This window comes from Artibeus jamaicensis, unplaced genomic scaffold (assembly GCF_021234435.1).
Source record: "Artibeus jamaicensis isolate MK-2021 breed Jamaican fruit bat unplaced genomic scaffold, CSHL_Jam_final contig_490, whole genome shotgun sequence".
Taxonomy (NCBI): domain Eukaryota; kingdom Metazoa; phylum Chordata; class Mammalia; order Chiroptera; family Phyllostomidae; genus Artibeus; species Artibeus jamaicensis.
In genome coordinates, this window is record NW_026521861.1 from 16,586,135 (window position 1) to 16,602,992 (window position 16,858).

Below are 16,858 nucleotides of genomic sequence, written 5' to 3' on the forward strand. Positions count from 1 at the left end.
CCCATTGCCCAAGTCAGGGCTATGTAAATGTGATCACGTGTGACCCGAGATGACCAAAGGCTGGGGAGCTCTGTGACAGAGCTAGACAGTAGTCTCTCCAGTTCTGCGAGCCTGGGGCAGAGATGACACTTGGATGTCAGGAAGTCTGGGTTGTGATTGGGTGGTAATTTGTTGTTAGTGTCAGAGGTGGTTGTTGTGAATCCTAAACATCTTATTAAAGTCAGGGCTGAGCCAACGCACTTTACTCAGCCGTGTGGTTGAACACTGAGGGGGCCCCGTGCAGAGTCCTGAACCAGGGGAAGAAGCCGGGTTTGGATCCCAGCTCAGCCACCCTGGGAGTCAGAGGCAGGCGGCAGGAACCTCTCGGTTATTTTAACAAAGAATCGAATATAAAGAAGTGAAATCTAGGTGAGTGTAAAGGCCAAAAGGAAACGCTAAGGTGTGATGGAAGGTACTAACCTCAGGAAGCAGCCTTCGCCCAAGGCGGGGGGAGCAAATGAGAAGTTGGAATTATTAAACTTGAGGGGCTCGGAGGAGGGGCCCCACAGATGGGAGCCTCAGACCTCTGTGTGTGGGGGGGGTGTCCAGCCATGGGGCCCGTGAGGCCAGCTCTGTAAGACCTGGGAAAACTGCAGGCTGGATTCCACTGCCACGCTGGGTGGGCAAAGCAGGAGGTGGGTGATGCTCCCGGAAACAGGAAGTAGACAAGAAGTGAGTGCTCTCCTTCCTTCCCCCTCCTTCCCCCTCGGGCAAAGCAGAAAGGGGGCTGCATCTGAGTGCAGTGGGTTTGGAGCTGAGGAAGAGTAACAGTGACTGGCCCAACTCTCTCCAGCAGAGGAGCTGGGCGTCTCAGTGTTGTCCCTGATCTCCGGGGCGTGGGTGCAGGTTCCTCCTGGTCTTCACGTCCTACAGGACGGGACTTTTCACATCAAAATGTCTAATTGCCCTAGACATGGGGGAGGGAAGAAGACAGGAGGGGAAGGAGAGAGTGCAAAGGGAGAAGCATCATTTCACCCAATGGCTGCAGAGCAGCCAGGCCCTTGGCGCTCAGGAAGGTGTCCTGCCGGAGGACAGGGTAGGCAGCACCTCGTCATCAGTCCCTTGCCCAGGCTACGGCTGTTTGTTTGTGTTCAAACAGGAACATGATAACGGAGCTATAAGTAGCCCTGCGCTGAGCTGTGCAAGGTAGAGAGAGAACCTCCGAATTCAGCCGCTGGAGGGAGAAGCCGGGACGTGGCCTGGGGCTCCCCCTGGGAATGGCAGGGGCGTAGGCAGCTGGTTTGTCCAGGACCAGAGGAGCAGCAGAGTCAGGTGACCCTGCCTTCCCTGTCCTTGGCTGAAGCAGGACCCGACTGGCTGGAGGCTACTGTGGCCAGAGGGCAGAGCCACAGCAGAGCAGGTGTGTCTTGTGCAGCCTTGCTGGTCTCCTGTGGAGGCTGCTGCAGAGTCCACAGGGGCCTGGTCAGGGTGGGCCAGCCTGTCAGAAGCAGGCCGGTCTGTGTTTAGTTCTGGCTCCAGCCCTTGCTCACCGTGAGATGATGGGTAAACCACTGCCGCCCTCTAGGCCTCGGCTGCCTCAGCTTCCTCGGCTTCCTCGTCTGTAGAAGGGGTGGTTGGGAAAGATGACCTCGGGACCCCTCTAGCACTCCTGACGTAAATTCTTCACTGCAGGAGAAAACCCGAAAGTTATTAAACCTTTAAAACAGATGCATTTCCATCACATACAAAAATGTTTTTTAATAGAGAATCAATAAACCCAAATGTAAAACTCGGGGTGATTGATGTATCAACAAGTCCTAGGAGGCTTTTCTCATAGGCGGGAGGTTACTTGCAAAATCTCCCTGGGCCTCCCTGTTATCGAGGGTGGCACAGCGCCTGTGTGATCTTGCCTTTGGTTCCCCAGCTCCCCACAGCCCTGACCCTATGCACATGCAGCTCGTAAAATGGGGCATCAGCCCCACCTGGACGGCAGGACCTGGGTTCCGAGCCCCACTTCACCCACAGGCAGCTTCTGCGCAGTTCAGCTGCTGTGCTGGGTCTCAGGCTTCCTGTCCCTCCCCTTTCAGACGGGGCCCTGGGTCCTTGCTCCCCACACATGCTCCCGGCTCCCCAGGCCTGCTGGGCTGCCTCAGCCACAACAGTTAGTCACCGGCCCCAAACCTGGACCTACTACCCTCTTCTCAGATCAATGACTGGGGCGGGTGGCGGAGGGAGTCCCACAAACTGGAGCCTTCCCTGCCAGTTTTCATTGCAAGAGCTAGAAAACCCATGCTCTAAGACAGAATTGCGTGGACAAGAGATAGAGGCAGTGAGTTACCTCCGAACTCTACAAAAATCTTCCCGGGTGGCAGCCCTGCATCCTTCGCCACATGCAGGGTTTCGGTCCCCTGCCTGCCACTCCTCCTCTGCTCTCTGCTGGTCTCTGGTCACGCCACTGGCTCTCTCTGGGCTCCAGCTGTTTATCCACAAAAAAGAAAATACCTTGCCCATAGTTTCTCTGTACATATTAAAAACAGTATGGCGATTATCAGTGGTAAAGGGGGAGGAGGAGGGAGAAGAGGTGAGGTGGGATAAACGGTGACGGAAGGAGACTTGACTTGGGGTGGGGAGCACACGATATAATACACAGATGACATATCATAGAATTGTAAACCTGAAACCCTTACAATTTTATTAGCCAAGGTCACCCCAATACATTCTATAATGTTTTTAAAAACCCATTTGGAAAAAAAAAGCATGAGCCCCTCAGTGCTCAGCACATGAAAAGGGCTCAGTATTGTGGATACATACGTAACTTAGTAAATCAAAGGCTGTGCTGATGTACATTCAGGACCTTTTGTGGCTCAGATCATGTGGCACCAATACACCAGTTGAAAGTAAAAATTCTCCCAAACAGCCATCTTTTAAAATGAATCTTATATTTTAATCTTCAGGAACCTAGGTTGAGGTATAGCTGGCCATGTGGATTCCATACATAGGACAGTGGGCTGCGAAACCCTGGTGAAGTCAGCCCTGTTGGTGGTGAGCTGCCTGAATGAATTAGCAGCCTGCAGCATGAATCACTGTGATGAGATGCAGTGTCCCGTCCCCAGGAATCGCGCCGCCATTAATATCATGACAGTCAACAGTCCATCTAGCGCTTAATCTCTTCCAAGAGCTTTACTGGGGTAGACTCACCACAACCACGCGATTCCCATTGGAGAGATGGCAAAACCGAGCACAGAGAAGGTAAATGATTGGCCTGTTTTTACATGAGGCACGTGAGTGGTGGAGCTGGTGTCCATGCCATGGCCGTTTGGCCCTAGGGCCTGGTGCTTGATCACAGCCCTTCCTGTATGGTCTCCACAGGGTTAGATGAGTGAGCCCACAGATGGGTGTGTTTGCCCATCCATCAGGGGCAATGGAAGCCTGGGTAGTTGCTTGGTGTCCGGCTTGGAGGAAGACAGCATGGAGAGAGGGAAGTTGGTAGGCCACAGACACCTGTAGACAGTGGTCAGTCATGGAGATTGACACTGGGGTCTAGTTCAAGTAGTGGGAAAGGCAGGCACGGCCTAGGAGTGTGGGCCCTACGAGCTGCGTAGTGCCCAGCGTCTGGCCCGTGCCAGGGCCATCCATGATGGTAAGAGACAGACCCCTCGCTCCTGTGCTGGGAGCTGAAAAGTCTGAACATTCCTTTCCTCTTGTCCTCAGTGGAAGTGACAGTTTCTCTGGTGGTCAGGGGTGGCCAGGACAGCAGCCATGGGACAGGCGTTGGCAATGACACCCAGCATCCTGAAGCCATGGTCTCGGTGGTCCAGGGCCCAGTGGCAGCAATGACAGTGATGCCATGAGGCTCCAGAGTTGACAGAGAGGGTGGTCTGTAGAGGAAGGTCACGCCGCCGGAGGTCCACACCTGAACGTCAGACCTTGAACGTCACCCGCCTTCAGAGTCCTGCAGGACTCTCCCCTTTCGGGTGGCCTTCCTCTCTCTCCCCACTTCCCCCCTCTTCATCCTCCCCTTCTTCTCATCAGGGATTTTGCAATGTTCAGCCATCTATTGCAGACTCGCCTGGACCCTCTTTTCATTCCCAGCTGGCACATCCAAGATGTTTTGCTGAAAAAGATTCTTTTCTTTAGAAAAAGTCTCCTGTGATTTGAAGGGGTGGGGGCAGGGGGCAAGCAAATGTTCTTGCAAGCAAATGCCATGCATCCAATCCTCAACTGTACAGAAACCTAGTGATAACAAATGCAAAGCAATGGTTTTCAAACTTTTTTTTTTACCCAGTAGTGGAATTCTATATTTTTCAAATATCTTATGCAGAAGCACAGGGTGTGAAAATTATACACTTAAAAAAGTTGAGATGAAATTCACATATCATAAAATTAACTATTTTAAAGTGAGCAATTCAGGGGCAGTTAAAAAATCCACAGTGCCGGGTGGCCACCACCTCTGTCTGGTTCTAAAGCATTCCATCCCACCCAGTCAAAGGCTGAGCCCAGCAGGAAGTTGCTCCCTGTTACCCAGGCTTTGGGAACCACCAACCTGGATTCTGTCTCTCCAGATCTGCCTCTTCTGGACATTTGCTATCAATGACCTCACACAATATAGGACCAGTGGTTTCACTCACTTATTGTAATGTTCTTGAGGTTCTTTGGACTTGTAACAGGTGTCAGAGCTTCAGTCCTTTTTAGGGCTGGATAATATTCCACTGTGTGGTTAGACCACAATTGGCTATCCATTCGCCTGTTGAAATATACACCCTCTGCTCTGTCGGACCCAGAAGTGGGGCACTGAGCGCCCCCTGCCGACTCCACATCCAGCTTTCCCCCTCAGGGAGCTCCTGACACTCCCCTGAACTCTTGATGAAATGCTGATTTATTGCCCCAGAAAGGTCGAGCCTCGTGGCAGGGGTAAGGGGCTCCTGCAGAAGCTCTCATTTGAACCAAAGTCTCTGCCACTACAGAAACTGAACCCAACTGGCTGCATTCACGCCCCAGTGTGGCTGATTGGTGGTAACTGCAGGAATCCTGGGAGGTGGAAGCCTGCTGGGCAAAAGGGTCTCTGGATGGCTGCCCTGGGGTCCTGCCCACGGGCCCCAGGGGGTCCTCCAGCCTGGGTGGCCTGGTCTGACTAGCAGTAATCCAGCCAGCCTGCCACTTTTATGACTTCTCTGGTTGAAACTCTAGCCACGCCCCGGTAAGTACGTTCTGCACTCCCCACGCCATGAACAGGCACCAGACTGCTGGCGTCATTCCACTTCCACAAGTTTTCTTTGTCTCTCTGCAGCGCTCACAGCAAATTTTCCCAGGTGCCAACGGAAGCCCTTTGAGCATTTCACGCCTTTCTAGAAAGCAAGGTTTGTCCCCGCTCTATTGCTCCCCTCTCCCAGTGCAGGACAGTTCCGCTTCCCTGGGTGTGGCCAGGTTTAGCCTGGGTCAGCGTTTTCTGAGAGGAGCCTACCCCCATTCATCCCCCCCTCATGCAACAACGGGGAAAATCCCCCGTGGGAAGGGCCCCGGATGCAGTGGCCCAGGCAATGCTGACGGCACACTTTTGCAATCACTGGCTCGGCACGGCTGCCACTGCCCAGGTATGAAGCGCAGCTGGTTGGTGTCGGTGCCGAGGGTGGAGACCAGCTGTTTGCCCAGGTGGCTGAGGTGGGTGAGTGTGTTCGCATACACCTCCCTCGCTTCTGAATGGAGGAAGAGACAGTCCCATTGCTGGGAAAGTGACTTTGCGAAGTCTCAGGCCTTCCCTGAATGTAAGTAGCTGGCAGAGCCCTCCTCTGCTCTCTGACAGCCTGAGGGGGTGGCGGCTCTGAAGGCCACGGGAGAGAGTTCCAGACGCAGCCAGGCCTTCCCCTTGCAGTTCTGAAGTGTACATGACGCAGGAGTCGTTTTGCTGTTTTCTTTAATCTTTTGACCTGTTTTAAAAAGCTAGTTTGGATGTTGTAATTTTCAATAGAATTATTGAGTTTAATTTGGTGAAGGAGTTTCAAACATTAGTATTACATTGACCCATGTGAAATTCCAGCTGCATGGGGTTTAAACCGGTTGGTGCAAGGATCACAATCATTGAGAAGGGTGTAGATTGTAACAACATTATTTGCTAAGGAGGCATCATTTTCCAAATGAACTTTAAAAAATTACCTGGTGAGCAGTTGTAAATAGATGAGTATTTTTGCATCCTATAGGTGAGCCTATAATTTGGGAGGTTCTACCTTATAAACAGGAAGTGGCAAGAAAGGATTAAGGAATTGTACCCAGCTGGTGAAAAGTTTAGGGGTGAGAGACTGATCACTATGGGGACCTCATTCCCAGTTTTCTCAGTGTGGGAGCATTTTAACTGAGCCCGCTCCAAACACTTAAATTTTATTTTCCAGTGCCTGTTCAGTAGACGGAGCACATGGTGACCCCCCCCCACCACCATGTTTGGTGGATGAGCACATCACCGGGCAGGTTTGGTTGTAAGTCAGTCATTAAGTTTTCGGAGGAGACACTGCGATGTCAGCCCTGGTGCCGAGGAAGGAGCCTTGAACTAGAAGGAAGGAGGCCGTTCTATTTCATCTTTGGCTTCCTCGGAACTGGGTCTGGGGCCAGCCCCTTGCCTTCTCCAGCCTGCTTCCTCACTGGGTTAGCCTGCTGGTCTCTAAGGTCTAAAGGTCTATGATTGTTAGAGTTTTCTGCAACCCCATTTCCCCACCTAGAACAAGTGACGGCCTGCTTATGTTCTGGGGTCACCCAGAAGTCAGCTGGGCCCCGTCAGGAGTGGTCCTGCCTTCCTCTGTGAGCCGTGGGATGCACCCTCATTACGAGAATGCCTAATAAACACCGTCACCAGGTGCGCCGGAGGAAATGCCTCTGGTCCTCCCGGCGGCTCGCCCTGTTGCACGGCCACTGCTTCCTCGTCTCACCCCCATGACCCATTTTCTTCAGTGAGAAAGCCATTCTGCCTTCATAAAAATATGCGCAGAAGTGAAACTGATTTTGATGGAACAAGTGTTTAGAGCAAAAAATATAAAAACCATATGTTGTTGAAGACGAGCAGGTTTTGCACCTCCCCACGCTCGACACCGAGCTGTGCCGTCGCCGGCGGTGGGAGCCCAGCCGCACTCCGGGTTTCCAAGCCATACACAATTAGAAGCAGAACACGCTGCCTTTGGCAAACGGGCCGCTCTGTCTCTCTGTTTGTATATATATGTATATGTGTGCGTTGGCACCGACTCGGAGACGCGGTCGCAAACTCGTTTTTCAGAAGTGCCTGCCAGCCGCGGGGTGGGGATTCCAAACACCAGCCCGCTCTGGGAAAGGAGCCTTGGGTGGCCTAGTATGAAAGAAAACCCTTCCAAGGCAACTGTCCTTGATGTGACTGCAGAGACAAACATTTCCCATCATCTGGCTTTTGAGTCTGGGGAGAGGAGCAAGCAGGCAGAAGAAGCCTCAGATCTTCTTCCGTTTTGCAGATGTGAATATCCTTTTGTCTCGTTTTGTTTTTTCCCCAGTCTCCTCTGATAAAATCCCGAGGGACTCTGTGCACCGTGACTCGCCATGGGCAACGAGAACAGCACTGCGGACAACCAGGTGGGTGTCAGGGAGGTCTCCCTTAATACCCGGAGCCCTCTCCACTGACCCGGGCTGCGCTGTTCTTTCCAGCACCTTCTCTCTGCCCAGGAAGGAACAAGCTAAAACACAGTCTCTCCAGACACTTGTGGCATAGTATACGAATCCACGTGGGCATTTTTCATTTTGTCCTCAGAATTCCCATGAGCCCTAATTTTATAAGCCACGAATACTAGTTTTTCTTCTTATTCTGTGCTTTTACAATTGATATAATGAGAGTTTGGCACATTCTTCCTGGACTGTGTCCCAATTCCCGCCCCACCATCAACGTACAGGGGTGTGGCAGAGAAGGCTAAAAATAAAAACTTTTGCACACTCCTCCCCAAAATCGAGTTATGGCCCTTAAAAAGCGATTTTTAAATCTATCAGTGTTGAGCTGATTCAATGTGAACCACTGTTTCCAGGTTAGTTAAGGTTTTCACAACTGAGGACTGGACTCTGTTTAATTGTGCAGACAACTGGGATACTATAGTCAGATTTTAGTTATCCATTTTAAGTTAGAAATTTTAAAAAATATATTATTTACTTATTTTTAGAGAGAGGGGAAGGGGGAAGGGAAAGGGAGAGAAACATCAAAGTAACATTGATTGGTTATCTTTCACAGGTGCCCCTACTGGGCCCTGATTGAGGACCAAACCCTCGACCCAGTCATGTGCCCTGAGCAGGAATTAAACCTGCAACCTTTTGCTTTGCAGAACAATGCTCAACCAACTGAGCCACACTGGTCAGGGCTTAAGTTCAAAATTTAAAAATCAGTGCCCTGGTGAACAAAATCAAGGACACACTTTCCCATTTATCTTACACACAGTGGAAATTTTGGCTTAATGGTATTCAGTTCTTGGAATAAGAAAACTGGGTGTAAGGGCCAGCATGATTCAATTCAGTTCCCCTCTTCCTTTCTTAATCGGGAAAACAAAGAATCATTAAAAGAACAGGAGCAAACTCCAGGCTTCAGGGGCAGGCAAGAAACAGTAACGGTGCTAAGTGCCTGGGTGTGAGACAATGGGGAAAGGTAGGGACTGTGGCGAACAGGAGGGTCCCTGTCCTGCTGTCTAAGGGAGACAGCCACCACCCACCCCTGCTGACGGGTGTCATGTGGGGAGGTGAGCCTCTGGTACAGGATCTTGCCAGTTCTTCACGGGAACCCACATTTTTTTTTCTTTGAACTCTTTATAGTTAAACTCTTAAGTTTGAGATAATAGGTGTCCATGCTGTTATCAGAAATAATACAGAGAAGTATCATGTACTCTTTACCTACTTTTGTTTTGCCCTTTACCTGGTGACACCAAAGGGTCACTTCTTGTAAAACTATAGTATCACAGCCCAGATGCTGACATTGATAAAGTCAACACGTAGAACATTTGCATCACCAGAAGGGTCCCCCTGTTGCCCCTGCAGCCACACCCACCTCCCTCTTGCCCTCCATTTCTAACTCACGGCAACTTCTAATTTGTTCTATATCTCTTCTATAACTTTAACACTTGGGAATGTTATATAGATGGACGGGATCACATGGTATAGGACCTTAGGACCTTTGGGAATTGGCTGGTTTCACTCGGCACAATTTCCTCGAATCCATCCCTGTTGTTGCGTGTGTCCACAGTCCGTTCCTTTTCACTGCTGAGCAGTGTTCGTGGTACAGAGGTGTGGCAGCTGGGGGAAGCTGTCACTCATCAAAGGACATCTGGGTTATTTCCAGTTTGGGGCTATTACCAATAAAGCTGCAATGAAAATTCGTATACACAATTTGTGTGTGTGTGTGTGTGTGTGAGAGAGAGAGAGAGAGAGAGAGAGAGAAACATATGTTTTCATTTCTCCAAGTTCAATACCCAAGAGTGTGATTGCTGGGTCATATGGTAGTTGCATGTTTTGTTTTATATGGAACGGCCAAGCTGGTTTTCGAGAATCACTGTGCCCTTTCACATTCCCACCAGCAGCGTAGGAGCTACCCAGTCCCTCTGCCGTCATTGGCTGCTGTCAGTATTTGGTACTGCCATTCTGATATGTGTGCTGTGATCGTTCATCATGTGTGGTTTTAATTTGCATGCTGCTGCTAAGTGATGATGTTGAACATCTTTAATTGCCATCTGCATATCCTCATTGGCGAAATATCTGTTCATGTTTTTGCCCTAACTGCATTTTCTAACTGCATTTTTTTTACTGTTGAGTTTTGAGAGTTCTTTATACAGTCTAGATACTAATCCTGAGTCAGATTGTGGTTTGCAAATATTTTCTCCCAGTTTTGCTTGTCTTTTATGGGACAAAAGTTTTTACGAGGTATAGTTTATCAGTTTTTCCTTTTATGGATGGTGCTTTCCATTTCAAACCTAAGAATTCTTTGTCTAGTCTTATGTCCTAAAATTTTTTCTTTTTTCCTAAAAATTTTATACTTTTACATTTTATATTTCAATCCATAATCCATTTTGAGTTAATTTTTGGGTAAGGTGTAAGATCTAGGTTGAGGTTCATTTTTTGTGTGTTCTTGTTTCGTTTTTGCCTGTGGATGTCTGTTCTCTCAAGGACCATATGTTGAAAATACTCTCCTTTTCCCATTCAACTGCTTCTGTACCTTCGTCAAAAAATGAGTTGGTTAACTTTGTGTGGGTCTGTTTCTGGGTTCTTCTTTATTTCATTGATCTGTGTGTGTGTCCTTCTGCTGATCCCATGCCATCTGGATTACTGCTGCTGTACAGTAAGTCTTGAAATCAGGTAGAGTGATTCCTTCCACCTTATTATTTTTCGAAATGGCTTTAGCTATTCTAGGACCTATGGCTATCCATGTAAATTTCAGGATAAGCTCATCTATGTCTACACAATTCTTTGCTGGGGTCTTGGTAAGAATTAGATTAGAACTACGGATCAATTTGAGGAGAATTGGCATCTTTACTACATTCAGCCTTCCAGTCCAGTTACTTAGGTCTTCTTTGACTTATTTCATCATCATTTCATCATTTTCAGCATGCCGATTCTGCTGATGTTTTAAGTTTGTGCTGAAGTATTTTCTCTTCTCTGCAGTGATTGTCAATGGCAATGTGGTTTCTATGTTGGCTTCCACGTGTACATTGTCCGTGTGCTGGTTGTTTTATGGTTGAGCATGTCTCCTGTGACTGTACTGAATTCTCTTATTAGGACTGAAAAGTTGTTTATAGATTGCTCAGGATTTCCCATGTAGACAATTCTGGTATTTGCAAATAGAAAGAGTAGTATTTCTTCTTTTTAATTCTGTATGCTATGTATTTCTTTTTCTTGCCTAATTACAATGGCTAGGAATTCCAAAACCGTGTCAGCTGAGAATAGTCAGAGTGGCTCTCCTTGCCTTGTTCCCTGTCTTCGGGGGGAAAACACTCAGTGTTTCCCTGTTAAGGAAGATATTGGCTGTAGGTTTCTCATAAGTTCTCTTTACCAAGTTCAGGAAATTCCCCTGGAGTCCTACTTTGCTGAGGATGTTTATTGTGACTGGGTATTGGATAGTTTGAATGCTTTTTCTGTATCAACTGATGTCATGGTATGATCTTTCTTCTGGCCTGTTGATATGTTAGGTTGCACTAATTGATTTCTGAGTGTGGGACCAGCCTTGCATACCTGGAATAAATCCCACTTGGTCATGGTGTATAATTACTTTTAAACATTGTTAGATTTGATTTGGTCACAGCTTATGGAGAATTTGTACATTTAACTCCATGAGAAATATTGCTCTTTAGTTTTCTTTTTTTTTGGGGGGGGGTGCAGATTTGGCCCTAGTATCAGGGTAATCCTAGTCTCACAAAATGGGAAATTCTCTCTCTCCTATTTTCTAGAAGAGATTGAGTAAAGAAATCTTACAATTTTTTTAAAATGTTGCCAACCAATTTCAATTATTTTTCAATACAAAAAAATTTTCCTGCTGGCAGGGTTTGGTTCATGTCTTAACTGTTCATCTGGAATTACACAGAATGTTCTGTCTCAGATCTGAGAGAGGGGAAGGGCAAGGCCAAGGGCTGAGGCCCTCCAGGTGCAGGCGCAGTGCAGGCACCAGACTTCCATTCTGGCCTCCAGTCCTGCTCACCAACGGACCAAGCAACTCGCCTTCCGCCCCTTCCCTGAGGTCTCCCAGATTTGTCTGGGGCCCAAACCCTCTGCAGGTTCCACCGCTGGCTACAAACAGGACGATGTGATGCTTCTCACTGGGGGGTGATTCTGTGCTCCCCGGGGAACATTTGGCGACATCTGAAGACGTTTTTGGTGTCACAGCTCCAGAGTGGAGATGTTACTGGTACCTAGTGGGTAGAGAGAGGTCAGGAATGGTGCCGAAGGTTCTCAGTGCACGGGGAAGCCTCACCACGAAGAACTGTCCACCCCAAAATGTGAAAGGTGCCGACGTTCAGACACCTTAGAATGGAGGAGGGTTCTACCTGCTTCGGGAGAACTCCTGGGGGCAGGGGCTAGATTTCTCTAACCTAAGAGGAATTTCTCCCTGGACACAAAATTTGAAAGAGCTCACATTTTTTCTCTCCATTATCTTTGCTAAAATCACACTGCCCAGAACTATTTAGGGTAGACTCATAGGAATGGAATTCTTGCGTCAGTAAGTATCTTTTGTTCTCTGTCTCTATCTATATCTCTTCCTCTATTTCTCCATCTCCTCGTCTGCAGCCAAAATGCTTTTCCGAAAGGTAACTCTAATTTACATTCCTCTTATTAGGGTATGAGAGCCCATCTCACTCTATCCTTGAAAGCCATGAATACTTAGTCTCTGCTGATCGGAAAATGCTGGGAAGTTTAAGGACCTTTGCCCCAGTCCCCCTATCCCCGCAGCTCCACCCCTCTCCTCCGTCCTGAGTCCCTGCCCTCCTGGGGCAGACAGGAGGTGGTTTGCTGCCACTCCAGGTTTTCACATCTTTAACCTCAGCCTGACCCGCGGTGGGTAGTGGGGGGCTGCCGTTAGCGTTCCCGGATCAGCACAGGGCTTCCCTTCCACAGAGAAGCAGGTGGAGCAAAGTAGGTCTGGCTGAGGACTCAGGGCTCCCCCTGGGGCTGGGGCCCCAGACCCACCTTTCCACTGTCTCCTCCGTGTCTCTGCCTGGATGATGCACAGTCACCCCAGGGTCCTCGAAGCTGAGCTCAGCTGCCCTCCCTGGCCCTTTCCTCCTGGGAGCCATGTCCCTGTCTTCCACGACAGAAACCTGGAGTCACCTCTGGCTCCACCCTCTCCCATTCTCTACATGGATTTAGTAAGTAATAAAGTAATCAATGGGCTCACCATTCAGTCTTCTGAATTTCTGTTTGGTTAGGACTTTTTCTTGAGTGGGGGAAACAGAAGCCCATCTGCGGTGAGAAGCTGAGAAGGCTTGTTCGGCTCATTGGACTAAGAAGTCCGCAGAGGGGGTCAAGCTGCAATAGTCGCTGACTCCAGAGGTTGCAGAGATGACCCTAGAGACCCTTCCCCTCTGGGCGCTGTCCTGTTCCCTCCACAGTGTCTAGGGCTCTGGGAGGTGCTCTCGCCCTGCCAGCAGCTCCAGGTTCCCGGGCTCCTCCCCGCTGACGGGCCAGCATCTTATCGGTCCCCTCTATGGAACCTCGACTGGCTGGGATTGTCATGCATGTGCCTTCTCGGGGATCTGTCGCTGTGCCCTGGAATGTAGGCGGCAGGATGAGCCAGGCTGAGTCATGCACACACCTCTGCCAGGGAAAGGTGGGCCCAGGGTGATGACTGCCCACCATATCATTGGACTCACGTTGTCAAAAGACAACCATGTAGCCCATACTGATTGCTCTGTTGTTTTCTAGCATTTCCCCCCTCTTCACTCGCACTGACACAACCCCGTCCCCTCGCACCTGAATCTTCACTGACACTGGAGACTGGTTCCTCTGCTTCCCCACTCCCCACATCCCCCACGGCCCCATCCTCTCTCTGAGGCCCCTTCTCTGTGGTGATGCACTTGGAAGTCCCTGCGTGCTACGTACAAATGGGCTCTTGGAAGGGAAGCTGAGGTCTGAAGGAGTCTTCCATTTGCTGACGAAGGACTGGGCACTGGGGACCAGCCGTATCATGAGGGCAAAGGAAGAGGGACAGGCCTGCCCCGTGCTGGCTCTGGCCCTCCTGGTGTAGCCTCGGGTGTGGGTTCCTCTCCTGCTGTCATCTGGTTTGCCCCGTAGCCATGGGCAGAGGGGAGCACGCCCAGCAGGTTAGGCCTGGGAACAGAAACTGCCAAGACTGTCAGGTCCTGCGGGGGATGCTGTTCACTGTGCCCATCCTAATGGCGAGACCCCTTTGCTTTCAGCAACAGGACCCTGGTTTGCCCAGCGACATCCTGTGGCCTCCAAACCCTGGGCCTCCTCAGGTACTGGGGCATGTGCTCTGCATGGTCTGCTTTCCGGCTGCCTCCCAACATCTAGATGGCCTTTTATCTCTTCTCCTGCTCTCACTGCCTCCTGCCAGTCACCCTAAATAAGCTATGCGACATAATGGAATCTGCCACACATGTGTAGCTTTTTCTCAAACAACACAGTGCGCCCACCCAAGGACGGGCTCAGTTGATTTGCAGTGAGATGCTAAACGGGGCTTGTGTTCTCGATGTAACGCAGACGCTGGGAGCCAACACTAACCCTTCCAAACCCTTGTACTTGGATTTCCCTTGTCCTGGAGTGAGGCTAGGGGTGGGGTGGTGGCAACCCTTTGTCGGTAGGCAAACTGATGTGTCGTAAAAAGATTGAGTTCCTGATCGGTTCATCAGTGTCGTTGTGTGCTAACGCAGCTGGCCAGGTCCCATAGTTTAGCACAGCCCTGAGCACATGCTGTTGACTGGGAGGAGGGCTACCTGGGAGCTTCGCAACCATTTCACCCTGGAGAGGATGTCAAGCTTGAGGTACGAGGTACACTTGGGGGAAGGTCAGGGTGAGGCCTCCTGCTCTGAAATCCCATCACACTGGAGTGACGTGTGCTTTGCTTTAAGAAAAGAGCCGCTCCCTCCCACCCGCCATGGGTGGCTGCCAGGCAGGTCTGCCTGGTGCCCTTGTGCTTCTGCACGTCCCACCCAAACATGTGCTGAAGGTTGTGAAATAACTGTGCCGAGCCCGGTGAAGCCCTTTGGCACGTGCGATCCCATCTGATTCTTGCCACACTCCCGGGAGGTGGGCAGGCCCAGGCTCATCACTCCTGTTTCTGAGACAAGCATAGGCTGGGAAGGCTGATCCCCTGCATCGCCGGGGTGAGTGGAGGAGTGAGCCGGAGACCCTGGTTTCATTCACTCGGTGGACCACCGGGGAGCCCTCGATGGGTGGCGGGTGCTGCGGACCCAGAGCAGAACCAAACAAACCAGGTCCCTGGCTCTGGGAACATGTGTCCAGTGGGAAGTCAGCAAGTAAACGTGTAAACAGACACACCAACAAGTAAATAAAACGTTTTTTTCTTTAAAACGGTAAGGAATGCTTGTATACCAGGCACTGTTCTAGCCTGTGAGATGCAGCAGTGACTAATTTAGCCTTCATCTGCTCCAGCACAGCTCCCCTCCCATACAGAACAACAGACGGTGAGCTGGCAGGCAAACAAACACAGACAAACATTGCCAGTGGAAACGAGGACTCTGTTTCTTTTAGTGTAACACCACAAACATAGTGGAAAACTTCCCGTCTTAACCATTTCTAAGTACACAGTGGCATTCGGTGCATCCCCATTACTGAGCAGCCATTATCGTCGACAGCTTCAGGACTTTGTCATCCCTGCATCCGAAACCCAAGACCCATTAAACAAGAATGCCCCCCCTCCCACCACGCCATCCATTCTCTCCTCTCCCCAGCCCCTGGCAACTGCCATTCTGCTCTCTAACCATGCATTTGACTACTGTAGGTGCCCCCATAAGTGAACTCACACATATTTGCCCTTTTGTGCCTGGCTTATTTCACTTAGCCTACTGTGCTCAGGTTCATCTGGGTTGCAGCAGGTGTCTGATTTCCTTCCTCTTTAAGGCTCAATAATATTCCACTGTATATCCCATATTTTGCTCATTTATTTACCCATTGAGGGACACTTGGGTGGCTTCCACCTTTTAGAAACTGTAAACAGTGCTGCTCTGAACACGGGTGTGCAAGTATCTGCTTGAGCCCCTGTTTTCAATCCTTTTGGACATGTATCTAAAATTGGAATTGTTTGTATGTTAATTCCACATTTAACTGTTTTATGAATTGCCATATTATTTTCCATTGGGCTGTGCTATTTTACATTTCCAGCAGCAATTTCTCCATATCTTTGCCAGCACTTATTTTTTTTCATATAATAGCCGTCCTAACGGATGTGCAGTGGTGTATCATTGTGGTTTTGATTTGCATTTCCCCAGTGATTAGTGATGTTGAGCATATTTTCATGTGTTTATTGGCCATTTGTGAACCTTTGAAAGAAATATTGATTCAAGTCCTTTGTCCTTTTTTCTGAACTAAAAACAATTACTTTTTTTATTGATTCTAGAGAGGGGGGAAGGGAGGGAGAAAGAGAAGGAGAGAAATACCGGTGTGAGAGAGAAACATTGAACGATTGTCCCTGCATGCATCTCACCTGGGGATCAAACTGGTAACCCAGGCATGTGCCTTGACTGGTAACGAACCTGTGACCTTCTAGTTTGCAAGACGATGCCCAACTGACTGAGCCACACCAGCCAGGACTGTCCATTTTTACACTGAGGGGTTGTTGGGGGGGGGGTTGGTAACTGTTCAGTTGTAGGAGTTCTTTTTATATTCTGAATATCAATTCCTTACCAGATATATGATTGGCAAACATTTTCTCTCATTTCATTGTTGCCTTTTCCTTCTTTTGAAGGAAAGAGGTGTTTTGAAGGAAGAGAAGAGGTCCTTCTTTTGAAGGACACCCAGAGGCGTCCCTGGGATGCGCAACATCGTTACCTCTGCTGGAATCCCAGTTACCTATTTTTGTTGTTGTTGTTGCTTGTGCTTTCGGTGTTACAGCTAAGACATCATCCTAAGTCTGAAATCATGGAACTTGTTCAGTAGGGGCCATTTTTCTCTTTTCTTATTAAGATGAAATTCATATAAATGTAACCACTTTAAGCGGCATTCAATACATTCATAATGTACAACCGCCACCTCTGTCTTGTTCTAAAATGTTTTCGTGGCCCCGAGAGGAAACCTCCCTCCCACGAAACAGACCCTCCCCATCGCCCCTGCTCCCAGACTCCGGCAGCCACTGACCAGCTCTTGGTCTGAGTGAATTGACTAATTCTAGTGATTTCACATCAGTCAAATTATACAATATGGGACCTTTTGTGTCGGT

At 49.3% G+C, this 16,858-nt stretch overlaps 1 protein-coding gene across 16 annotated transcripts in view; it reads left to right on the forward strand.

Annotated features, from left to right (window-relative positions):
- TACC2 (transforming acidic coiled-coil containing protein 2) overlaps positions 1 to 16,858 on the forward strand; it is a 173,784-nt gene that overhangs the window by 8,715 nt on the left and 148,211 nt on the right. For 13 of the 16 annotated variants that reach the window (XM_053668513.1, XM_053668506.1, XM_053668514.1 and 10 more), the window contains exons 2-3: positions 7,482 to 7,560; positions 13,860 to 13,919. In XM_053668513.1, coding sequence (XP_053524488.1) covers positions 7,528 to 7,560; positions 13,860 to 13,919 — 93 coding nt within the window. In that variant the 5' untranslated portion in view covers positions 7,482 to 7,527. Of the gene's footprint in view, positions 1 to 5,266; positions 5,337 to 5,650; positions 5,742 to 7,481; positions 7,561 to 13,859; positions 13,920 to 16,858 lie in introns of those variants that run through there. The other 3 variants (XM_053668508.1, XM_053668507.1, XM_053668510.1) reach the window with 3 other exon arrangements.